General features: G+C 33.8%; 2 protein-coding genes across 2 annotated transcripts in view; one reads left to right on the top strand and one right to left on the bottom strand.

Moving 5' to 3' along the window:
* Positions 1-11264, top strand: part of LOC126778170 (cytochrome P450 4C1-like) — a 44690-nt gene extending 33426 nt beyond the window's left edge. The window contains exon 10 of the mRNA XM_050501621.1: positions 11101-11264. Coding sequence (XP_050357578.1) covers positions 11101-11252 — 152 coding nt within the window. The 3' untranslated portion in view covers positions 11253-11264. The remainder of the gene's footprint in view (positions 1-11100) is intronic.
* Positions 11265-11793: 529 nt separating this feature from the next.
* On the bottom strand, positions 11794-19140 carry LOC126778178 (cytochrome P450 4C1-like). Its single transcript, XM_050501631.1, has 11 exons — positions 19062-19140; positions 17543-17691; positions 16403-16492; positions 15631-15741; positions 15204-15389; positions 14532-14728; positions 14128-14191; positions 13583-13775; positions 13095-13246; positions 12504-12683; positions 11794-11951 (listed from the first exon to the last, which is right to left on the bottom strand). Exons 2-11 carry the CDS (start codon positions 17682-17684, stop codon positions 11794-11796), a joined length of 1473 nt encoding a protein of 490 aa, XP_050357588.1. The 5' UTR covers positions 17685-17691; positions 19062-19140.
* Positions 19141-19900: the final 760 nt, after the last annotated feature.

Here is a 19900-nt window from a genome sequence, read left to right on the forward strand (position 1 = left end):
TGAGTAAAAATAAGAAGATAAAAAAGAAATGACAAAAGTAACACAGAGTTTAAGTTAATTTATGTCGTAGAAAAAAATAAATAAAAAATTAACTAACTTACAAAAATATTTACAAAAATATTTTGCATCTAATTTTATTTAATCTATATCTATTAAATATAATTGGTTGCAAAATGGGAATTGTATTATTATGGAAACACAAAGAAAAGAGAAAAAAAAAAAAATTAACAAAAATTAACTGTAAAGTGGTGTGGCATCCAAAATGGACAACCTCTCAGTTGAAGCTGGCATAATATTAACCCAGCACTGATTTTCAGAGGCCTCCATGTGACAGTGACGGACGGCCATGTAAACGTGACAAAGAGTAATATCAAATATTAAAGTGGTAGATTGTTACGTATAAACAAGTTATTGAATTACAAGTTAATAAAACTTAAAACTAATGTCGTTATCTGAAATACATATACGATTATAAAAAAATAGGAGATTAAATCCGATATACAAATTAAAAAGTTGACATTTAGGCGGTATTTTTGAAAATTAATATGACTCCGACTCAAACTCAGCGATCAACGCCATGGGAAGTAATGGCGGCCAATGCTATTAAGAAACAACACGGCGAATGAGCATTCTGAGAAGCGAGAATAGGTAAGTACTTAAGACTTAATCTTTGTTTTTGCTTTACATAAATATATTACGTTATTTGTGTTTACAGATTAACCATGTAATTTACATAGATAATATCAATCTCATACATATCAATAAAATTGGAGTGTCTGTTTTTAATACCGAAATAACCGCTTATTACTACATGCATATGAATATATATACGGTACATACACCGAAATAACATTTTTTACAATTTTTGTCTGTCTGTCTGTCTGTCTGTCTGTCTGTTTGTTCCGGCTAATCTCTGAAATGGCTGGACCTATTTTGATGGGACTTTTATTGGCAGGTAGCTGATCTAATAAGGAGTAACTTAGGCTACTTTTATTTTAGAAAAAAAAATGATAATCTATACATATAAATAAAATTGGAGTGTCTGTTTTTAATATCGAAATAACCGCTTTTTACTACACGCATATGAATATATATACGGTACATACACCGAAATATTTTTTTTACAATTTTTGTCTGTCTGTTTGTCTGTCTGTCTGTCTGTTTGTTGGCTATTGGCTGGCCTAATGGCTGGACCGATTTTGACGGGACTTTTATTGGCAGGTAGCTGATGTAATAAGGAATAACTAAGGCTGCTTTTATTTTAGAAAAAAATGATAATAAAAATAATTAACTTTTTTGTTAAATTCTACGCGGACGAAGTCGCGGGTACAGCTAGTAATAAAATATATTTATGCCCAAATTTCTGTTGTTTTAGAGACGGCGATAATGGTATTCCTAAAACCTACAGTGGAGGCAGACACTCCGCAACCAATATGACATGAACAATCTGCATGAATCAAATTGGCCATGCAATTATAGGTACATTTTTAATTAAATAATTATATCGTCAATCATGTTTCTTTCAATTTTGTATACTATGAATTATTTATTATCAATATACACGAATATGTGAATGAGAAAGTTAAAGTTCAGTCTGTAGGTTAAATAAATATAACTTATATCTTAGTCTAAACGTATGCAATGATTTTAGGTTACGAAGTGGGGGCGGCAGATTGTTCCAACATTTGGTCGCGGCGTATTTGAAGCTTCCACGAAAGGCTGCAGTACGATGTGGGTGCACAAGCAGCAAATAGGAATTCGCCCTGGTGGAGTGAGTTGTATTTACGGCCGATGACCACAAAAGCTTATCATAGAGATATCCTGGTGATTTGGATTTTATGACTCCGAATAAAAGTAAAGCGAAATGCAATTGTCCGCGGTAGTCAGTCCTTAAAGATTTGGCTTCATTAATGTAAGGCGTTACTTGAGCACGTGGCGGAATGTTAAAACAATAACGAGCGCAGGCATTCTGTACTTTTTGAATGGCCGTTTTTGAGCGAGCAAGCATTCGTGGCCCTATCACTGTATCGGCATAATTTAATTTTGACAGCACCAGTGACTCACACAGTGTAAGACGTAATTCGTTTGATAGAGACTCTCGTACACGGTACAGTAATTTTAAACGGTAAAAACAGTTACGAACGGTATCATTTACTTGTTTTTCAAAACGCAAGTTTTCGTCCATAATGACGCCTAGATTTTTAGCTTCGGTGACTCTTTCAATAATTTCATCGTTTATAGATATAATAGGGCTATAACTAGATAATTGTTTAATTTGTTTGTTTGTGCCAAATATCATATATTTAGTCTTCCTCGCATTTAAAACTAGGGTGTGGGATTGTGACCATGCAAATATTCTATTTAAATCATCATTTAAGTTTTTAACGGCAGCCTCTAGGTTCGACAAGTGAAATGATGTATAAACTTGTAAATCGTCCGCATAAACATGACAATCACTATTTATAATACAACTCGTTACGTCCGCCGTATATAATATAAACAATAAAGGCCCTAAGATTGAGCCTTGGGGCAAGCCTCGTGTTACTGGACGACACGGAGAACATGCTATAGTGCCATCTTCACCTATTAATTTCACTGATTGTCTTCTATAAGTTAAATAACTTGCAAACCAATCTATAGCGGTTTTATCAAAACCATAGTACGCCAGTTTTGCAACAAGTAAAGAGATATTTATAGTTTCAAACGCTCGAGAGTAATCTAACAAAACCAGCAGGGTAACTTTACCGGAGTCCTGGGCACTAAGTATGTCATCTACAACCGTGGTGAGTGCGGTAGTAGTACTACGATGCTTTCTAAAGCCAGATTGAACATCAGGTAGGATATTATTGTTTTCTAGAAATTCAGATAGTTGGATGTAGACTACTTTTTCCAGTACTTTAGATAAACATGGGAGTATGCTGATAGGACGCAAATCAGACAATGAAACTGGATTATTCAATTTTGGTATAGGTTTAATAAGAGCCTCCCTCCATAGGTCAGGAAAGAATATACTAGACTGAATAGATTTATTGATAATTTTTGTTATAGCAGGGAGGGAGGAAGAAAGTGTCATCAAAATCATATCCAAAGAGATTCCGTCCTTACCGATAGCGTTCGATTTGAGCTTATGGATAATTTTTGACACAGTATCTTCATTAACGGTTTTTAGGTGGAAGGTTTCTGTACAGAATTTTGATGAAGAATACTTTTGAATAATTTGCGGGGAGACATAATCATTACCAGGAATATTTAGAAAATGATTGTTTATAACCTAAGGATCGTTAAGATGACTAGGTAAGATTAGATCCGACTCAGGTTTTACCTCAAGGTGGTTTTTAAAATGTTTCCACATGACTTTAGAGTTTTTTAAATTACAATTAATGTATGAGTTAAAGTAGGCATTTCTTTCATTTGCAATTGCATCATCTACAAATCTACAATCTACAAATTTTTTCATTTTTTATAATTTTCTCTATTGGCCTCGCTCTCATCTATACGCAATTTGCAATGAGCTTCATCGCGACATTTCATCATACGTTTAATAGCAAAAGTAATCCAAGGGTAATGATTATGTCTTATATATATGGTTTTAAGGGGAGCTAAGGTGTCAAAAATATGCATTATGTTAGTTGTAAAATGAGAAACGAGAAAATCTATACAATAATCGGGATTAGAATATGTATGCCAGTCATTGCATTCCAGTCCAACAGGACCTTAAGCTGGTCTATGTTTATATCTCTAATAGGTCTTAATAGCTTTTTCCTCGGGCGAATTTTTTCTTTCACAATATTAAGCTCAAATGAAAGGAAAGAATGACTACTCAGACTATTTACATAATCGACATTAACCTTAATATGGTTTATATTTGAACAGACAAGGTCAATCAACGTTTCGCTATGGCTAGTAAAATGTGTCGGCTCGGAAACGTGTTGTATTAAGCTAAAATAATCCAAAAAGTTGTTAAAAAGGATTGAGTGATTGTCTTGCTTATTCAGGAGATTAATGTTGAAATCACCCAATAAAATAATATAATCATAAAGGGGCAAAGACGCAATCGATTCGATTAAAGCATCTAGGAATTCTTGCACGTTTAACCATGGTGGTCTATAAGCTGTACCAATTATAATAGTTTTATTACTATGCCGAGTCCTAAGCCACATCTGTTCAACCCTAGATTCAATTGGATATTTGAGAATCTGTGTAGACAGCCCTCGTCTGATATAAAATCCTACACCGCCGCCACGCGAACGTATTGTTTCCGGTCTGGGTATATGACACAGACGGTAACCCGCGACCTTCGGTGCGCGCCCCTCCTCTCCACCCCGAAGTCATGTCTCGTTAAGAGCCAAAATGTCAACGTTGTGTCGTTCTAAGGCAACTAATAATTCTTCGTGGTGTGTACTAAGTGAACCAGGGTTTAAAAATCCAATTTTAATATTTTTTACGCCCCCCATTTATAGTGTACTATAACAGTAAATGCATTGGAAGATAAGTACCATTGAAAACACCCATATATGCTTATAAAATTAGGCTTACACATATATAAACATGATGTATACGTGATTGTTCTCGTATATGCACATATACTTATATATAAAGTTCCTAATATTAAAGATTTTAAAATTATTAGAAAAACGTAATTAGATGGCTTTAAAGATATGTTAAAATAATTTATTTCTATGTATATCACATGGGAGCTTTTGAATGTCACACCACTTTTTGTAATAAAACTATAATAATGCAAATTGCCATAAATATTTAAAATTACAAAAGGTAAAATGTTTTTCATCATATCACTACTAGACTTAAAAATAATTAAATATAATAATTTACAGTAATACAGTAATAAAAACTTTTCATTAGAGTATCGATACAGAGCTTTGAAGCAAACAACATAGTATCTATAATAAAAATAACTTAGAATAAAGAAACTCTTAAAATTCAAATTTAGCTGTCTCCAAAAATTTTTTTGATGTCACCCTCTCCTAGTACTCGGTGCACTGGGGCATCAAAGGTACGTCTAACATAAATGCGCCCGCCCTTCGTCCAAATGTATTTCCAACCTTTATTCCGGCCTTCTTCTTTGGCTTTGAAAAATATGAATTTATTTAATTTCGTAAGGCGCTCATTGACGTAGAAACGGCGCGGCTCTCCGTCTATAACGCTCGAGGAGTCGGCGCCTCGTCGTACACGCGCCGCTCGTAACATATCATCGCGCAATGCGCGCCGCGTCAACCGTACAGTGATAGGACGCGGGCGCGGCTGCTCGCCGCTACTCAAAGTATCGCGACGCGGACCCGATCGCTGCGCGCTCACAATGTCGACGTCCTGAAGATTAACGCCTATTTTCTTGGCCACCAGCGTGACAATTTGAATCACATTTTCTCCGGACTTTTCTGCCAAGCCTGATATCTCCAGATCATTAGAGAAGCATTCTTGCTCCCGGTCATTAAGCTCAGAACGAAGTTGAGTAACTACTTCATGAGAGATATCGTCCCGGTTCAGGCTGCTACCTGCTTTCTGCGGCTCCAATGAAGATAAACGCTCCTCAATAATGTCCACGCGATTATTAAATTCTGTGATACAGGAATTTAATTTGGCTAGCTCGAGTCTAAAAGATGTCATCTCTCCAGAGACCATGGCTAATTCGGCTCTTAACAATTTTATTTCTCGGACCAGAGAGGATTCATCGGACGAATTTGCGTTATGTTCCTCATCATTTCTTTCAGCGTTAGCAAGGGAGGAAGAAGCCGACAAACATTTAATGGAACCATTGTTTTTGCAACTACGACACATCCATTTTTGGGGGATGCGAGATTCCGGGCTGAGATTTACGCAAGCCCTATGGAACATTGATGGACATTTCGTACACTTAGCGCCATCTGACGCAGACAGGAATTTACCACAATGATGACATTTATTTGCCATAATGTCGTATTGATTACATATAATAGTTCTCGAGATGACTACTAGGTGGCACTATAAATTAAGTCTCTTGTGTCTTAATAATTATATTTTGTACAACTATTGTGTAATTTGTTTATTTTCACTAAATATGAATATTAATAAAAATGAAACCTGTATATAAAAGTTGTGTATCCAGATTATAAAACACACACTGTTTCACTATTTTTATAGTTCAATTATTTATATTTAGTTATTGCTTTATTAGGAGGGTAAACACAAACGAACAGCTGATTGTGATACAGAGTTTTTGCTTCAAAACACTACTTCACTGTAATTTATCACTTTAAATTTATTTGAATACTATAAACTGATACTGAAGTAATCTAGTAATACGGATTGATTATACCGGAAACTACTAAAATATTTTATTATCAACAAAAAAACTAGGAGTCGAATCAGCTGACACCGCCGTTCGTGACGTCACTGATACGTGGGTGGGCCGTGCTTGCGCTCGACCCACTTCCTAAGCACCGGCCGAATGGCCGCAACGAGGTCCCGGCTAGCACCCGGGACACCCAGTCTCTCCGACCACTCGGCGAATACCCTCTCGCGGGCCTCCTCTCGCCACGTCCGAACCTCACGTGGGTGGGGCCGGTTCTCCTCCGCTCTCAGTAACGCCTTGATCCGCCAATAAACCCTCGAGTTAGCCTCGGCCTCGAGGTCCCATGGCGGGCTTCCGGCGAGCAGGCACGCCGCGATGTACGACACCGTGCGGTACGCCCGAGCCGCTCTGAGCGCCATCGCTCGCTGCGGACGTCGCAGCGAGGCGACGTTACGGGCGCTCAGAGCGTCCGCCCATTGTTTGTAAGAGCCTTAGTTAAGCTTATCTTGACTTATATTTTTATACCTGCGGAAGTTCTGGTCCATAAATGAATTTGAAACTTTTGGATAATTTTTTTTTGAAAAACGTTCTTTTATCTCTTAAGTCAAAACACCTGAAAATAATTAAAAAATCTATATAAGCCAGTATTATATAACAAAATTGTATGTTTTTTCAGATTTGTTTAAACGTTTCCGGATAATTGGAGAACTTACAAATGATAGAGATGGAGTTACTAAGTTTTTCTTCGGCCCTCTGGCGATACATGGTAATTATATAAAATCAAATCTTTATCTGAGAAGAAGTCAAAGCTGAGTGCTATGGATTTAAATGTAATTTTTTGTTCATTGTTACAGTTGTTTCTTCATCAGAAGATGCGTCTACTGTTTTATCAGTTTGCATGGATAAAGTGTTCGTCTATTCCATGGTTGAACCATATCTTGGCCGTGAACTGATAGCTGCACCCGGTAAGGAAAATATAAGTTGTTTACCATTGGTATATAAAAAAAAGCCCAAGACATTTTGCCAAAAGTAGTAAATATTGTAAACAAATTATTCGAGTAATGTATAAGATATAAGTGAATTATATAACCATGATGTCCAGTGGCTGTAACATGGGATCTTAACGGAATATTGCGAGAAACCGTGCATGTGTCAGATGAAAGTCTGCCATGTGTGTATCCACTTATAGAGAGTGGTAGAGTAGTGTGGTGGATTAAGCTCTAAAAATTCTCCTCAAAGGAAAAGGAGGCACTGTAGTTGTATTTTTTTTAAATAAAAAAAAATTAGCCGGTCGCGCAAATGGGCCACTTAATGGTAAGTGGTCACCACCGCCCAAAGACTGCCGCCGTAAGAAATGTTAACCATTCCGTTGTCATCGCGCCACCTATCTGTAACTAAGATGTTAAGCCTATTGCCGATTGGCGCTAGAATAATAATAATAATACCCTAGGACATTTTTTACACACGGCCATCTGATCCCAAATTAAGCTTGTACAGAGCTTGTACTGTGGAAACCAGACAACTGATATACTACTTATACTATTTTTCTTATGTAAATACATACTTATATAAATAATTACACCCAGAATCACGACAAATAGACATGTTCATGCACACAAATATCTGTCTTGGGTGGGAATCGAACCCACAACCTTCGGCGTGAAAGGCAAGCATCCATCAACCACGCCAATCGGCTCGTCAAAATCATCAAAGCTCATCAAAGTCGAATGTGTGATGAACCCCTGAAGCCCTGCCCACTGAGTAAATTATTCCAAGATTACTTACAATTTTACAGTTTCTGTTTGGAAGATCAACCGACGTCTTATCGACCATGCTTTCAAACAAAGTGTATTAGATGGATACATCGAAGTTTTTAACAAACAATCTGAACGCTTAGTCGCTGCGATGGCTGAGAAAGTTAACAAGGAATTCAACTTTACAGAAATTATATCAAAAAAATTGTTAGAGACCGTTTGTCGTAAGTCAAAAAATATCTAGTTATTTAATCGTATATTGCCTACGTATTCCTTAAAGGCTGGCAACACACCTACAACCCCTCTGGAGTTGCAGGTGTCCATGGGCGGTGGTAGTCACTTTCCATCAGGTGAGCCTCATGCCCATTTGCCCCCTCTTACATTATTATACATAATTATATTAAAGATTGTTAATTTACAGAAACAATGATGGGTATTGATGTTAATAATAAAGATGTAATCACTGAAAATTACGTAAAGGCCATCAACAGGGTACTACAAATATTAGTCGCAAGGTTCACGCGTCCTTGGCTTATGATTGATTTTATTTTGTACTGGACTTCTTTAAAGAAAGAACAAGACGAATGCTTGAAACTAATATGGAATTTATCAGACCAAGTAAGCTTAGTATTAATTTAGATGGCCATAAAACAAACACAGTGGTCACCACCACCTGTAGATTGGCGCCGTAAGAAATATTAACCATCGCTAACATCGCTAATGCGCCACCCACTTAGGGAACAAACATGTTATGCCCCTTGTGCCTGTGGTTACTGGCGCGCTCTCTTAAATATTGCTATTCAAATATGTCGTAAAAGCGCTAATAGTCAATTGTACTGGTATCACTCGACGAAGATGCAAATTCTACTGAAGCTATAAAGCTTATCTCATGATTACGATAGATTGACATGTTGCATTACCTATCATTTTTTACCAAAAGCTACGCTTAGATGATAATAAATTACCCCGAATATGTGCAAAATGTTCTTTATATTTTACAGTTAGTTAAATTGCGGAAATCAGAACACATTAAGAGACTAAAGAATAAAGAAAATATCCACGAAAAAGGTAGTTATTATTTTTAATTACCAACAAATAAAATTATTAAAAGAGATATTTTATTTTTAACCATAATTGTTAATTTTTTTAATTACATTATAATATTTAATTGTATATCCGTAGAATAATATTCGAGATATGTTTTTATACATATACTACAGTGTTTTTATACATTATAATTTTTATTATTATTTTGTTTTTATAATTAAATAATTATAAAAACAAAATAATAATAAAAAATAATCAGAAAACAGAATACAAAACAGCTTAGATATTTTAATCGAAAATACCGTTACTGAAGATAACCAAATACTATCGGATCTGCAAATAAGACAAATTATTGATAATCTCCTAATCGCTGGTTTCGACACGATGTCATCGCAAATATTGTTTATGCTTATAAATATAGGAAGCCATCCTGATGTTCAAAAGAAAATTTATGAAGAGTGAGTAATATATATTCCAAATAAATTTTATCAAAATCGACTACGGTAATAAAATGTTTATGACCATATGATTATTATTACTTATGATTATTATTACTAATATTATAAATGCCAAAGTAAAGTAGTGATAAATATCGGATTAAGTTTTAAGCCCTAAAGACACTCACAAGCAATTGAATAATATATTATCAATTTATTGTATTTAGATAACTGTTGTTGCATTTTTACTATTTATTACAAGGCTAATCGCTAATTATACCATTTTTATTTACTTTTGTAGAATAATCAGTGTAATGGGTGACAAAGACAGACTGACATCCAAAAATGATTTATCCAGATTTACCTATTTGGAAGCAGTTTTAAAAGAATCGATACGTTTGTATCCGATTGGACCGCTGGTAGCCAGGAAGTCTACCACTAATATACAATTGAGTAAGTATTTAATATGACCACCAATGGTAAATAGCATTTGAAAATGAACAGTAGTTAAGTATGGAACATTGTGTCGTCTAGCCAGCTAATTAATCCCTAACATAGATATCCAATATAAAGCAACTTGTATTATCATAAGGAGGAATAAGCTCCAAACCTTCTCCTCAAAAAAGGAGAGGAGGCCTTAGCCCAGTAGTGGGGCATTCACAGGCTATTACTTACTTACAAATTTATTTATTAATTAAAAAAACTACAACTAACATACATAAACAATACGAATTTAATAGATATTACTTAAATTAATACTAATAGAAATGTAGCCAAAGAGAACACAACATGCATCAGAATGCTGTCGATATCATTAATTAAAATTAATTAATTAAACTAAAACAACTCAATTATTTATCACATTGAGGTAATATAATAAAAATAATAATTGATAAATTATTGTTATGCGAAACAATTGACATTATCTAATTCGAGATACGGTGATTGAATATAAATATGTATAAAAATATATATTAACTTTAGTGTGTTCAATTTTTTCGTATAATTATTTAAAAAAAAAATTCAGCTAATTACGTATTGCCCGCCGGTTGTAATATATTAGTTCATCTTTGGGCGGTGAACAGAAACAAAAACTATTGGGGACCTGATGCTGACGACTTCCGACCAGAACGTTGGTTCGATGACTCCGTACCATCACACCCAGCGGCTTTCGCTAGTTTTTCATTGGGACGAAGAAATTGTATTAGTGAGAAAGCTCTTGTTGAATACCACTTTCATTAAATTATATATTACCAAGCCGCGATGGTTCCGTGGAAAGCCCGTCCGAGCACCTGTTATTTCATGTGCTTAATTTGTGTTTATAATTCGTCTCGTGCTCTCCAATAAACGAGAGCATCGTGAGGAAACCTGTATGTGTTGATCGAAAATATGCCACGTATATAACTACCACACTGAAAAAGCGTGCTGGAATTATCACGAAACCTCAATAGGAAGACATCCTGCCTTAGCTCAGCAGTGAAACATTTACGTTACATTACTTTTACGCAAATAAACTGGCAGAGACACTACTTTCAAGACGTTGCTTGATTAATTCCATATTTTCTTTCACCAGGTAAATCATATGGGATGTTGTTAATGAAGATAGTTGTGGCAAATATCGTTAGGAAGTTTACGATAAGCGCTGATGAAAAGAAACTTGAACTTGAGTATGCGATATTGTTAAAGCCGTCCAGTGGAAATTTGATAAAAATTAAGCCAAGATAAAAAAAATATAAATCAACATTGAAAGAAGTTGCCACAACTGTTCTGTACAACATAACGAATAAACAAAGAGTATGGAGTATTATATTATATGTCATCACATTTTTTCTGTTTAGAAAATAAAACGGACTATCACTACAAATATATTTTTTTCTATAATTAAGTCATAATAGCTAATCGTCTCGGCTTTGCACGGGTAGATAATAAGAAGAATGTTTAATTTTGAATAGGATTTGCGTAAAATCCGTTCTTAGTAAGCGTCCACGTTGGGGAAGGAGTAACTGAGACAAATTTCAAGTCAATCGGGCGGATATTTTAGACATATCTTGTGAATACCACCCGTATTTCGCTTATATATATATATAATATATATATAGATAGTTCTTGGGAGTTATGAATTTTAAACTTCATCAAATTCATAAAAACCATTTTTATATAATAATAATAATTTCTTTATTCAAATTAACAGAGATTTAATTTAAAAAACAGACTTATATAGTATAACAATTATATTTTCCTAAAATTTGCCCTCACCAAATTCTTTTTATTTGTTCCTTCTTTCAATACTAATATGGTAACCCGACACAGGTTTCAGCATAACGTCTATTTTAACTTCTAATTTCGTATGATCTCCTTTGAGTCTGTAGTGTCGGAATAAATGCGCCAACGACGTCTTCATGGACATAAAAGCGTATGTTTTTCCTGAAAAATAAATAAAATGCTTACATACAATATTACACGATATATTAAATCTCGGGTTTCCTAGAATAGTGAAGTCATTTAGAGGTTGCTATATAGCGTCGTGACGTCACTGAAATGAGACTATATTTTTAAAAACCGTATGTTCAAAAATCGGTAATAAGTTTTTCATTCGCGTAACACGATAAGAGATATAAGGCAGTCGTCTTTTTAAGTTCGTGATTTAGCATTGTCTATGTGATGTTGCTACATTGCTATTCTAAAAAACCTATAGCCTGCCTCATGACTTCCAGCGTAGTGACTAGCTTAAAATGCCGCCGATCCCATGGGCCCCGGTCCAAAACTTGGGCGAGCGCGGTTGTGGTGGATCGTCCTATCGGATTATACGAGTGAAAGACTATAAAGTGCACCTGTGTTTGCACATAGACTTGCTCACTAAAATCCTGTGCAGTTAGTTAGTTTCGTTTAAAAATGGACACCATGGCTGAAATCGGCTAGGATAACATTATCATCACCGTCTAGGAAACCAAAGCTTTATTTCTAGAAAATAATTACCTATACAAATTCTTCTTCCCATTCCAAATCCAGCAAACGCAGTGGGGCATTCCGGTAAAGTAGCAGGGTCCAGCCATCTTTCGGGCTTGAATTCTTCCGCATCTGGCCCCCACATAGGGTGACGATGTACACCATAGACAAACATAAAGCAAGTACGACCCCTGGTCAAGGTGCAGTTACCTGTTACATAAAATGTGTTATTAAAGACAAAGTTTATATTTACGTTATAATATATTTGAACTAATATAACTAGTAAAGGCTTGTATGTTATAGCCTTGGATATCTCGCTAGTATTCCCAACATGGTATTCAGTGGACTAAAAATAAGTACTTTTGGCCTACTAATATGCCTTTTATCATTCCTCAATCTCTCATGTCTTTTTATAGTTGTGACAGTGTTATAAAACTATGTCTACTTAATATTGTTTTGTAATTATAAGGTCCTCCAGGCCTATTTCGGCCACGGCGGCCAATCTCAAAAGAGATTAGCCAATTGCGCAGGACATATTATAATGCATAAATGTATGCGCAAACACAGGTACACTTCTTATTTCTTAACTCTCATAATCAGTCAGTTTGTTATTATACTTACGTAGTTTAACATCTCTGTCTAAACGTCTCGCTGTGACCGGCACTATTGGGTAAATACGCATTGTTTCTTTCAATACAGCCTCCAAGTAACATAACTGCGAGAGATCATGCTTCGTTACGTCTCTGTCGTCATCCCCAAAAACATGATGTAACCTGAAGTGGCAAAATCCATTGTGATATGAAATATAGTTTACCATTTGATAAAAAATATACGGATGATAGAAATGTTTGCAATTATTATTTCTCGATTTTCATGTAACATAATATATAAAATGTAATTGTAAATAAATAATGTATAAGAGAAGCTACTGAATCTTGTCAAGAGTCGGTAATATCTAAACGGTGCGCTATTGATTTAAAAATGAAAAATTATAGCTAAAAAGGTGCTTAAAAGTCTACTTTAAGTCTAATTGAAATTTGGATCTGTTGTCATAAATCTATACACTAGAAAATCTACTGGTGTCGTCATTAGTCAAGAAATTTACGTACTCTTCAAAAATCCTTTCTTGAACCTTGGGATAAGAACCGACCAATAACATGCTGTACATGAGAACACTAGCGGATGTATCATGGCCGCCAACAATCATGGTGTCCACATGCTCTCTTATCTCACGGTCGTTGAAGGCTCCTTTCTCTATCGATAATTCCAGGAGAAGATCCATAAAAGGCTTGAATTTGGGACCTGGAATATGGAATATATATTTAAACATAAGCCACAAAAAATTGCATTGTCCAACCAATCAATTTAAAGTATTGCAGCTGATAATCTCGAAAATAAAGGCGTCGACACGATTGGTTGATCAGCTCACTTAATTTTATATCTTATCTCACGCAATAAATGCATCCAAATATATAATAGAATTCGCATACAATTGTTAAAATAAGAGTGATATTGCATTGTATGTGATAGTACAATGCAATAGTAATAGTAATAGTTTTTCTATTACGTCCACTAAGTACAGAGCAGAGCTAATTTCATGAGTGAAAAGACAAAAACGATCCTTTTTTTTTTTAAATGAGTAAATGAGGCTAACCTTGCGTTGTTTCCTCCTTTTTATTTCTATTCTCTAAATAATCAGCCTTTCGTTTTTGCAGAACCTGTTGAAATGAAATATTTGATTATAACTCATCAAGCTGCTATTGCTTATTAAAAATTAAACATAACCTAATTTTCTATGCATAATATGCTTTTTATATATGTCGATATTTTAAAGTGAAACTTCAAAGTTAATATTTGAGAGCAATGTCGGATTATGTAACGTCTGAAAGCAACGGTTTTCATGCATTCACTTCTGCCACCTGTAATTGTTTGCATGTGCCTTTTATGTTTTTTTTTTATAATTATAAATTGACTTTGATTTTCGACTTTGATTATTCTTTTTTTAATTTTAAAAGAAATTTAATAATAAATAGATGATAATGATATTACGTTACTAACCGTATAAGACATGTTATGTAAGATTTTCAAATATTCGTCTTGTTTTTTTCTCAATGATGACCAGCTATAAATGAAATGGCTGTGTAGCCAGAACTTCTGAAACCTATCTACGAGTAGATTGAACATCTGTTCCGCGGCCGTCACGTATTTACTATTCAGCACGCTCTTCTCATTGAAATCCACTCCTAAAGCAGTTACTGAAAATAAAATAAAAAACTACAAGGTGATCCTTTACGGATAAATATAATAAGTAACGTTATTTATTTTTATTATATTAAGGATTAAGTTAGCCATGTTAACTTAAGTGGACAATAGACAGTATAAATGGTAGCATAAATCACTTCTCACAAAGCATTGGCTTTGTAAGCCGTACCCGTTATAACAAATAGTATTGCTATTTAGTAGAATATGTGATGAGACGGTGATAGCTACCCAGATGAACTTGCACGAAGTCCTACCACAAGTGATTTTTTTTTCTTTATTCAATAAGTATAATACTTTTACTACACCTATTGACAGTCAAAAAATCTACCACTGATTGGGAAAGGAACATCACAGACCTAAGAAGAGCCGGCGGAGACCTCACCGGTTATTTCTTAACTTATTCATACACCCTTTTACGTTTACAATATTAGTAGAATAATTGTAATTAAAAGTTATAAAATGACTTACAACATATAGTTTCCAAAGCGTTGTGTCTCGTGTAGACCCAGTGGTCAAACGATCCTTTCCCGATTTCAACCTCTAAATCTTTCACGAGACGACGTGATTGTTTGTTGAAAACATCCATAAACCCGTCAAGAACGATCTGACTGAACGCTGGATTGAGTAATCTGCGATGAACTTTCCATATTGAAACTGCAATGTTAAAACAAAGTATTTATAGTAATTTAGTTTAAATATAGTGAAGACTTTTAAGAACTCGATATTTTTTTTAAACGTTTTTTATTTATATTGTTAAAAACGTTTTATATATGATGAAATAGATTCAAAACTTAACCTAACTTACTGATTATGAAAACAATAATATTTAAAAGCTTTTATTTTGTATATTGAAATCCAATAAGTCCATTAATTCGCAAAAATTAAGGAAACTTACCCGTTCCAGTTACCAGACCCTCTCCAAGCCAAGGTTTTGCGAAGTCATAGAATCCATCCTTTTGTAAGCAGGTATTAGCTACCGTTAAGAAATCATCAGGGTCTGTTATCACTGTGAAATACAAAGAATAGTTTGAAAATGTCAATCTAAAAAGTAAATAACAGTGCCTATTGCTAGTTTAAAGCCTCAAACCATTATACATTTTAAATATTTAGTTTAGTATTCAATAGCACTTGATCGCTGATAGCACGGCTGGTGTAAGATATTAAAATTGAAGTGCCTTTAGATTATTAATAGCAAACATACTATCTAGCTTATTGCTATTCATGTACTTATAATCAGATGTAACTAAGAATAAAAAAATCCTTAACAAAAATATGAGTATGACATTAGAATTCAAACTAAAAAAGTAAAAGTAACTGCCTGAAATTTTATTGCTGGGCTCAGGCTTCCTCTCCGTTAGAGGAGAAGGTTAGGAGCTTATTCCACCACACTGCTTCAATGCGAGTTGTTGGATATACATGTGGCAGGTTTCCAATCAACATGCACGATATATACAAATTAAGCATATGTGAATTTTTCACTGAAGCTCGCATTTGAACCAACAATCTTCGGCTCAGTAATTAATCATATTAACACTCCTTTGCTCGATAACTGTCACCTTCGATATACTTTGAAATTTCCATCCTATTTTCATAACGCGTGGATTATACATCAAAGTCTTGCCTGGTACTTAACGAGTTAATGTTATATTTTTAGACTGTTTACTCACCGTATATTGTCCTTGGTCCAATATAAGCAGAAATCACTCCTCCAACTTCTAGACTTTTGTAGGATAGATCTTTAACCATCGCCCACAATTCTGTAATAGTAAATTTGATTAATAAACGAGCAAAACTTGCGGCTATGCCAGCGTGGAATTAAGCTTATGACAAAATATCTTAAATATTTCAAAATCTGCTATTTTAGCGTACATAATGCCTATGTAAATTAAACATGATACAAAATATTTTCATTATAATTTAGCCGTACTACTAAACTAAAATAAAAAAATGTTATTTTGGTAACTCGAAAATATTAATTTAAAACCATTAATTAATTGATATACCAATACTCGACTTATATATATAAGTCGAGATGGCCCAGTGGTAAGAACGCGTGAATCTTAACCGATGAACGTGGGTTCAAACCCGGGCAAGCACCTCTGAATTTACATGTGCTTAATTTCTGTTTATAATTCATCTCGTGCTTTTCGGTGAAGGAAAACATCGTGAGGAAACCTGCATGTGTCTAATTTCATCGAAATTCTGCCACATGTGTATTCTACCAACCCGCACTTTAGCAGCGTGGTGGAATAAGCTCCAAACCTTCTCCTCAAAAAAGGGAGAGGAGGCCTTAGCCCAGCAGTGGGACATTTACAGGCTGTTTTAATTAATTGATTGGTAATTTTGAAATCACAGACAGAATCTTCCATTTTATTTATTTGTATATCATCTTAAAAGATTTATTGGTAGTCGATTTTAATTTTGATAAGTATAAATTAATATTTATATCAATATTCAAAAAGTTTTTTTTTGTGAAAAATCATTTTTAGAGGAACGATCTATTTACTACTACTAAATACCTACAAAATACCTATCCAATTACAAAATTAGAGACTAATTGCTAGGACCGTTTTCAAGATACACGAAATATATATACGTACATGAATACACATTTAATATAATGAGATATTGGTGTGTATGTATGTTTGTTATTTTTTATTTGTACAACAAGCGTTCCCTGCACTTTTAAACGTTGGCTAATAGGGGTACTTTTAGCATTAAATCCTACTTTCGTAGAAAATATATTTTGTGTTGTATACAGACTATACAATAAATAAATAAGTATATAAATATTAATCGGTACTCACTAGTGCTGTCTCCAATCAATGTATGTGCGTGGCCAATTACGGGTAGACCACCAGGGATTGCTGGTGGCTCATTTTTGTTAGTATTCCTCAGATACCACGCCCACAAACCGAAGACCACGCAAATTAATACCACCATCAACATAGTTCAGCTTAAAATGTAAACATATTAGTAATTTATTTAAAAGTAAGGAAAACGCTGACGCGTAGGTGATAGGAATTATAATGGTAAATTATAACATTTCAGCACACTTCTCTTATCTAGAATAGAATAGATTATCTGTGGAATCGATTTCCTTAGCATTTTTCGCCATTATAATTTATTTTGGCATTTCTCAGTAAGGAATTCAGCATAGCATACAATATATTATAAGATACGAATTCAAATTAAAACGAAATAAAATTCGAATTATTTGCGTTTTCACACCAGTTAACGATGATACGCTAATATTCTGCGTATATCGTTTAAATATGATATTTATTGTATTCGTATATCACTTTCAGGCGATATTACGCAATACTTCTACGACGAGTTTTGAACCAAGCCATTGGTTTAGAATATCGGTTTTGTTTGTGACAACAAAACCACATACTTATAAATAAATAACCTCTTTACATTCGAAGTTAAGTAAAGTAAAGTGAGGTTATTTTGAGTGCCCATAATGTATAGCATAGATAAAAAAAACACATCTGTATTTTTTTCTCTGTGTGCAATAAAGAAAATAAATAATACGCAAATAAAATAGATACTTGGACTTTATATAACTCGATTTCGAAGCAGGTTATACTTCGTGTAACATATAATTTTACAATGTATTTCTGCCATCATCGGATCAGGATCAGCTAGCAATTAGCCATGACCACCCGTACAATACAACTACTAATTAGTAAACTAAACCAACTCCTTTATAATATAAATTTGTGTAATAATAAATAATAATGATATAATTATTTTTAAATTTGGGTGAATACTGTAATTATATTGTTTTAATAATTGCGTTGCTTCTATATTTCAAAACATTGTTAGTCGCACAGTAATGAGTCGCTGAAAACTTGATGCGTGTGAAGATAAAAACATTACCTGTGTATATATACGATATTTAAATGTTAATTTGATTCATCGTAGTTCTTTTAATTTCGATTGCAATATAAATAGTATAAAAACAATATTAACTCGATCTTTATTGTATCCTAGTAGAGCTATTAACAGTTACCACTTAAAAGGATATAGAGAAGTAATCAAGTTACAATTTCTTTTTTTTCTAATGGGGACGTAAAGGCAATCTCTTTTAAGGCATTATACTATAGTATGATAAGTTATAAACAAATGTTAGCATATACATATATCTTTTATAATGAAATATATGTTGTAATATTTCAAATATTTATGGATGATAACTATTTCTATTTAAGTTATTGTTTGCACATAATATATTAAAAAAAAAATATATTAAATAAAAAATCGAGAAATTTTCACGTATTATACATAAACAAGATAATCACACAGTTAAATAATCTTCACCTTGTTAAATAATTTTCATTTGAAAAATATTCACTCAACTATTTTTTCACTTTCACTTAGGAATCGAGTGCAGTTCGCGTAATGAAATAACACAGGATCCGAGTCTATTCGGCCGTAGCTCTTTATACTAGGGCTTTGCGATATGCAACAGGATGTTTTCACATTGACTGTTCGAAAAGAAACACAAAATTAAAACAACAATCTCTTACAAAAAATAGCAGAATCGCGGCGTGACATTTTATTAATTTCTTAGAGATTTATGTAAAATTACTATTTTTATTAATGAATACTTTCAATTATGATTTTTTTTCATATTTTTACCGTCCACTGCTGGACGAAAGCCTCCCCCATAGAAACCATCCTAATCTTGGGCAGTCCGCAGTCAATTATGATAGAACAATACAGTTAGTTCTATAATAATAATGCTTGCAAATACGACTAGAAGCGAACAATATTAAAAAATAAATTTTATTGCTACATCAGTAGTAACCAAAAAGTAAGTAAAAGCAAATAGAAAGCTTACATACTATTTAATTCTACTTACCTGGTACATACGTAAAAAAATATATTAGACTTAAAATAATTTATCATATTTATTTTTACATATTTATGACATCCTTAATAGTTTTAAATCATATTGACTTTAAATTTGCATTAAAATTATTGTTCATTAAGTGTGAACCGTCCTTAGGCCCTTTACGACATACAATATACATACATATACATACAATATACATGTAGCGCCTGTAGTTCTCACTGAAGCAGTTAAATTCAATATTTCTATATGTATGTTGTCATTTCCGTTTATTTACTCACAAAGCGACCTGATTTTGTTCATT

Source organism: Nymphalis io, chromosome 25, assembly GCF_905147045.1.
Source record: "Nymphalis io chromosome 25, ilAglIoxx1.1, whole genome shotgun sequence".
Classification (NCBI taxonomy): Eukaryota; Metazoa; Arthropoda; class Insecta; order Lepidoptera; family Nymphalidae; genus Nymphalis; species Nymphalis io.

What these genes read in the sequence shown, in the direction of transcription:
- LOC126778178 (XM_050501631.1), bottom strand. Translation starts at nt 17,684, where the DNA reads ATGTTGATGGTGGTATTAATTTGCGTGGTCTTCGGTTTGTGGGCGTGG. An exon ending in TGGACCAAGGACAATATACG is followed by an intron (nt 15,742 to 16,402) that starts GTGAGTAAACAG and finishes TGTATTTCACAG; the next exon opens with TGATAACAGACCCTGATGAT. An exon ending in CAAGAAAGGATTTTTGAAGA is followed by an intron (nt 13,247 to 13,582) that starts GTACGTAAATTT and finishes TTGCCACTTCAG; the next exon opens with GTTACATCATGTTTTTGGGG.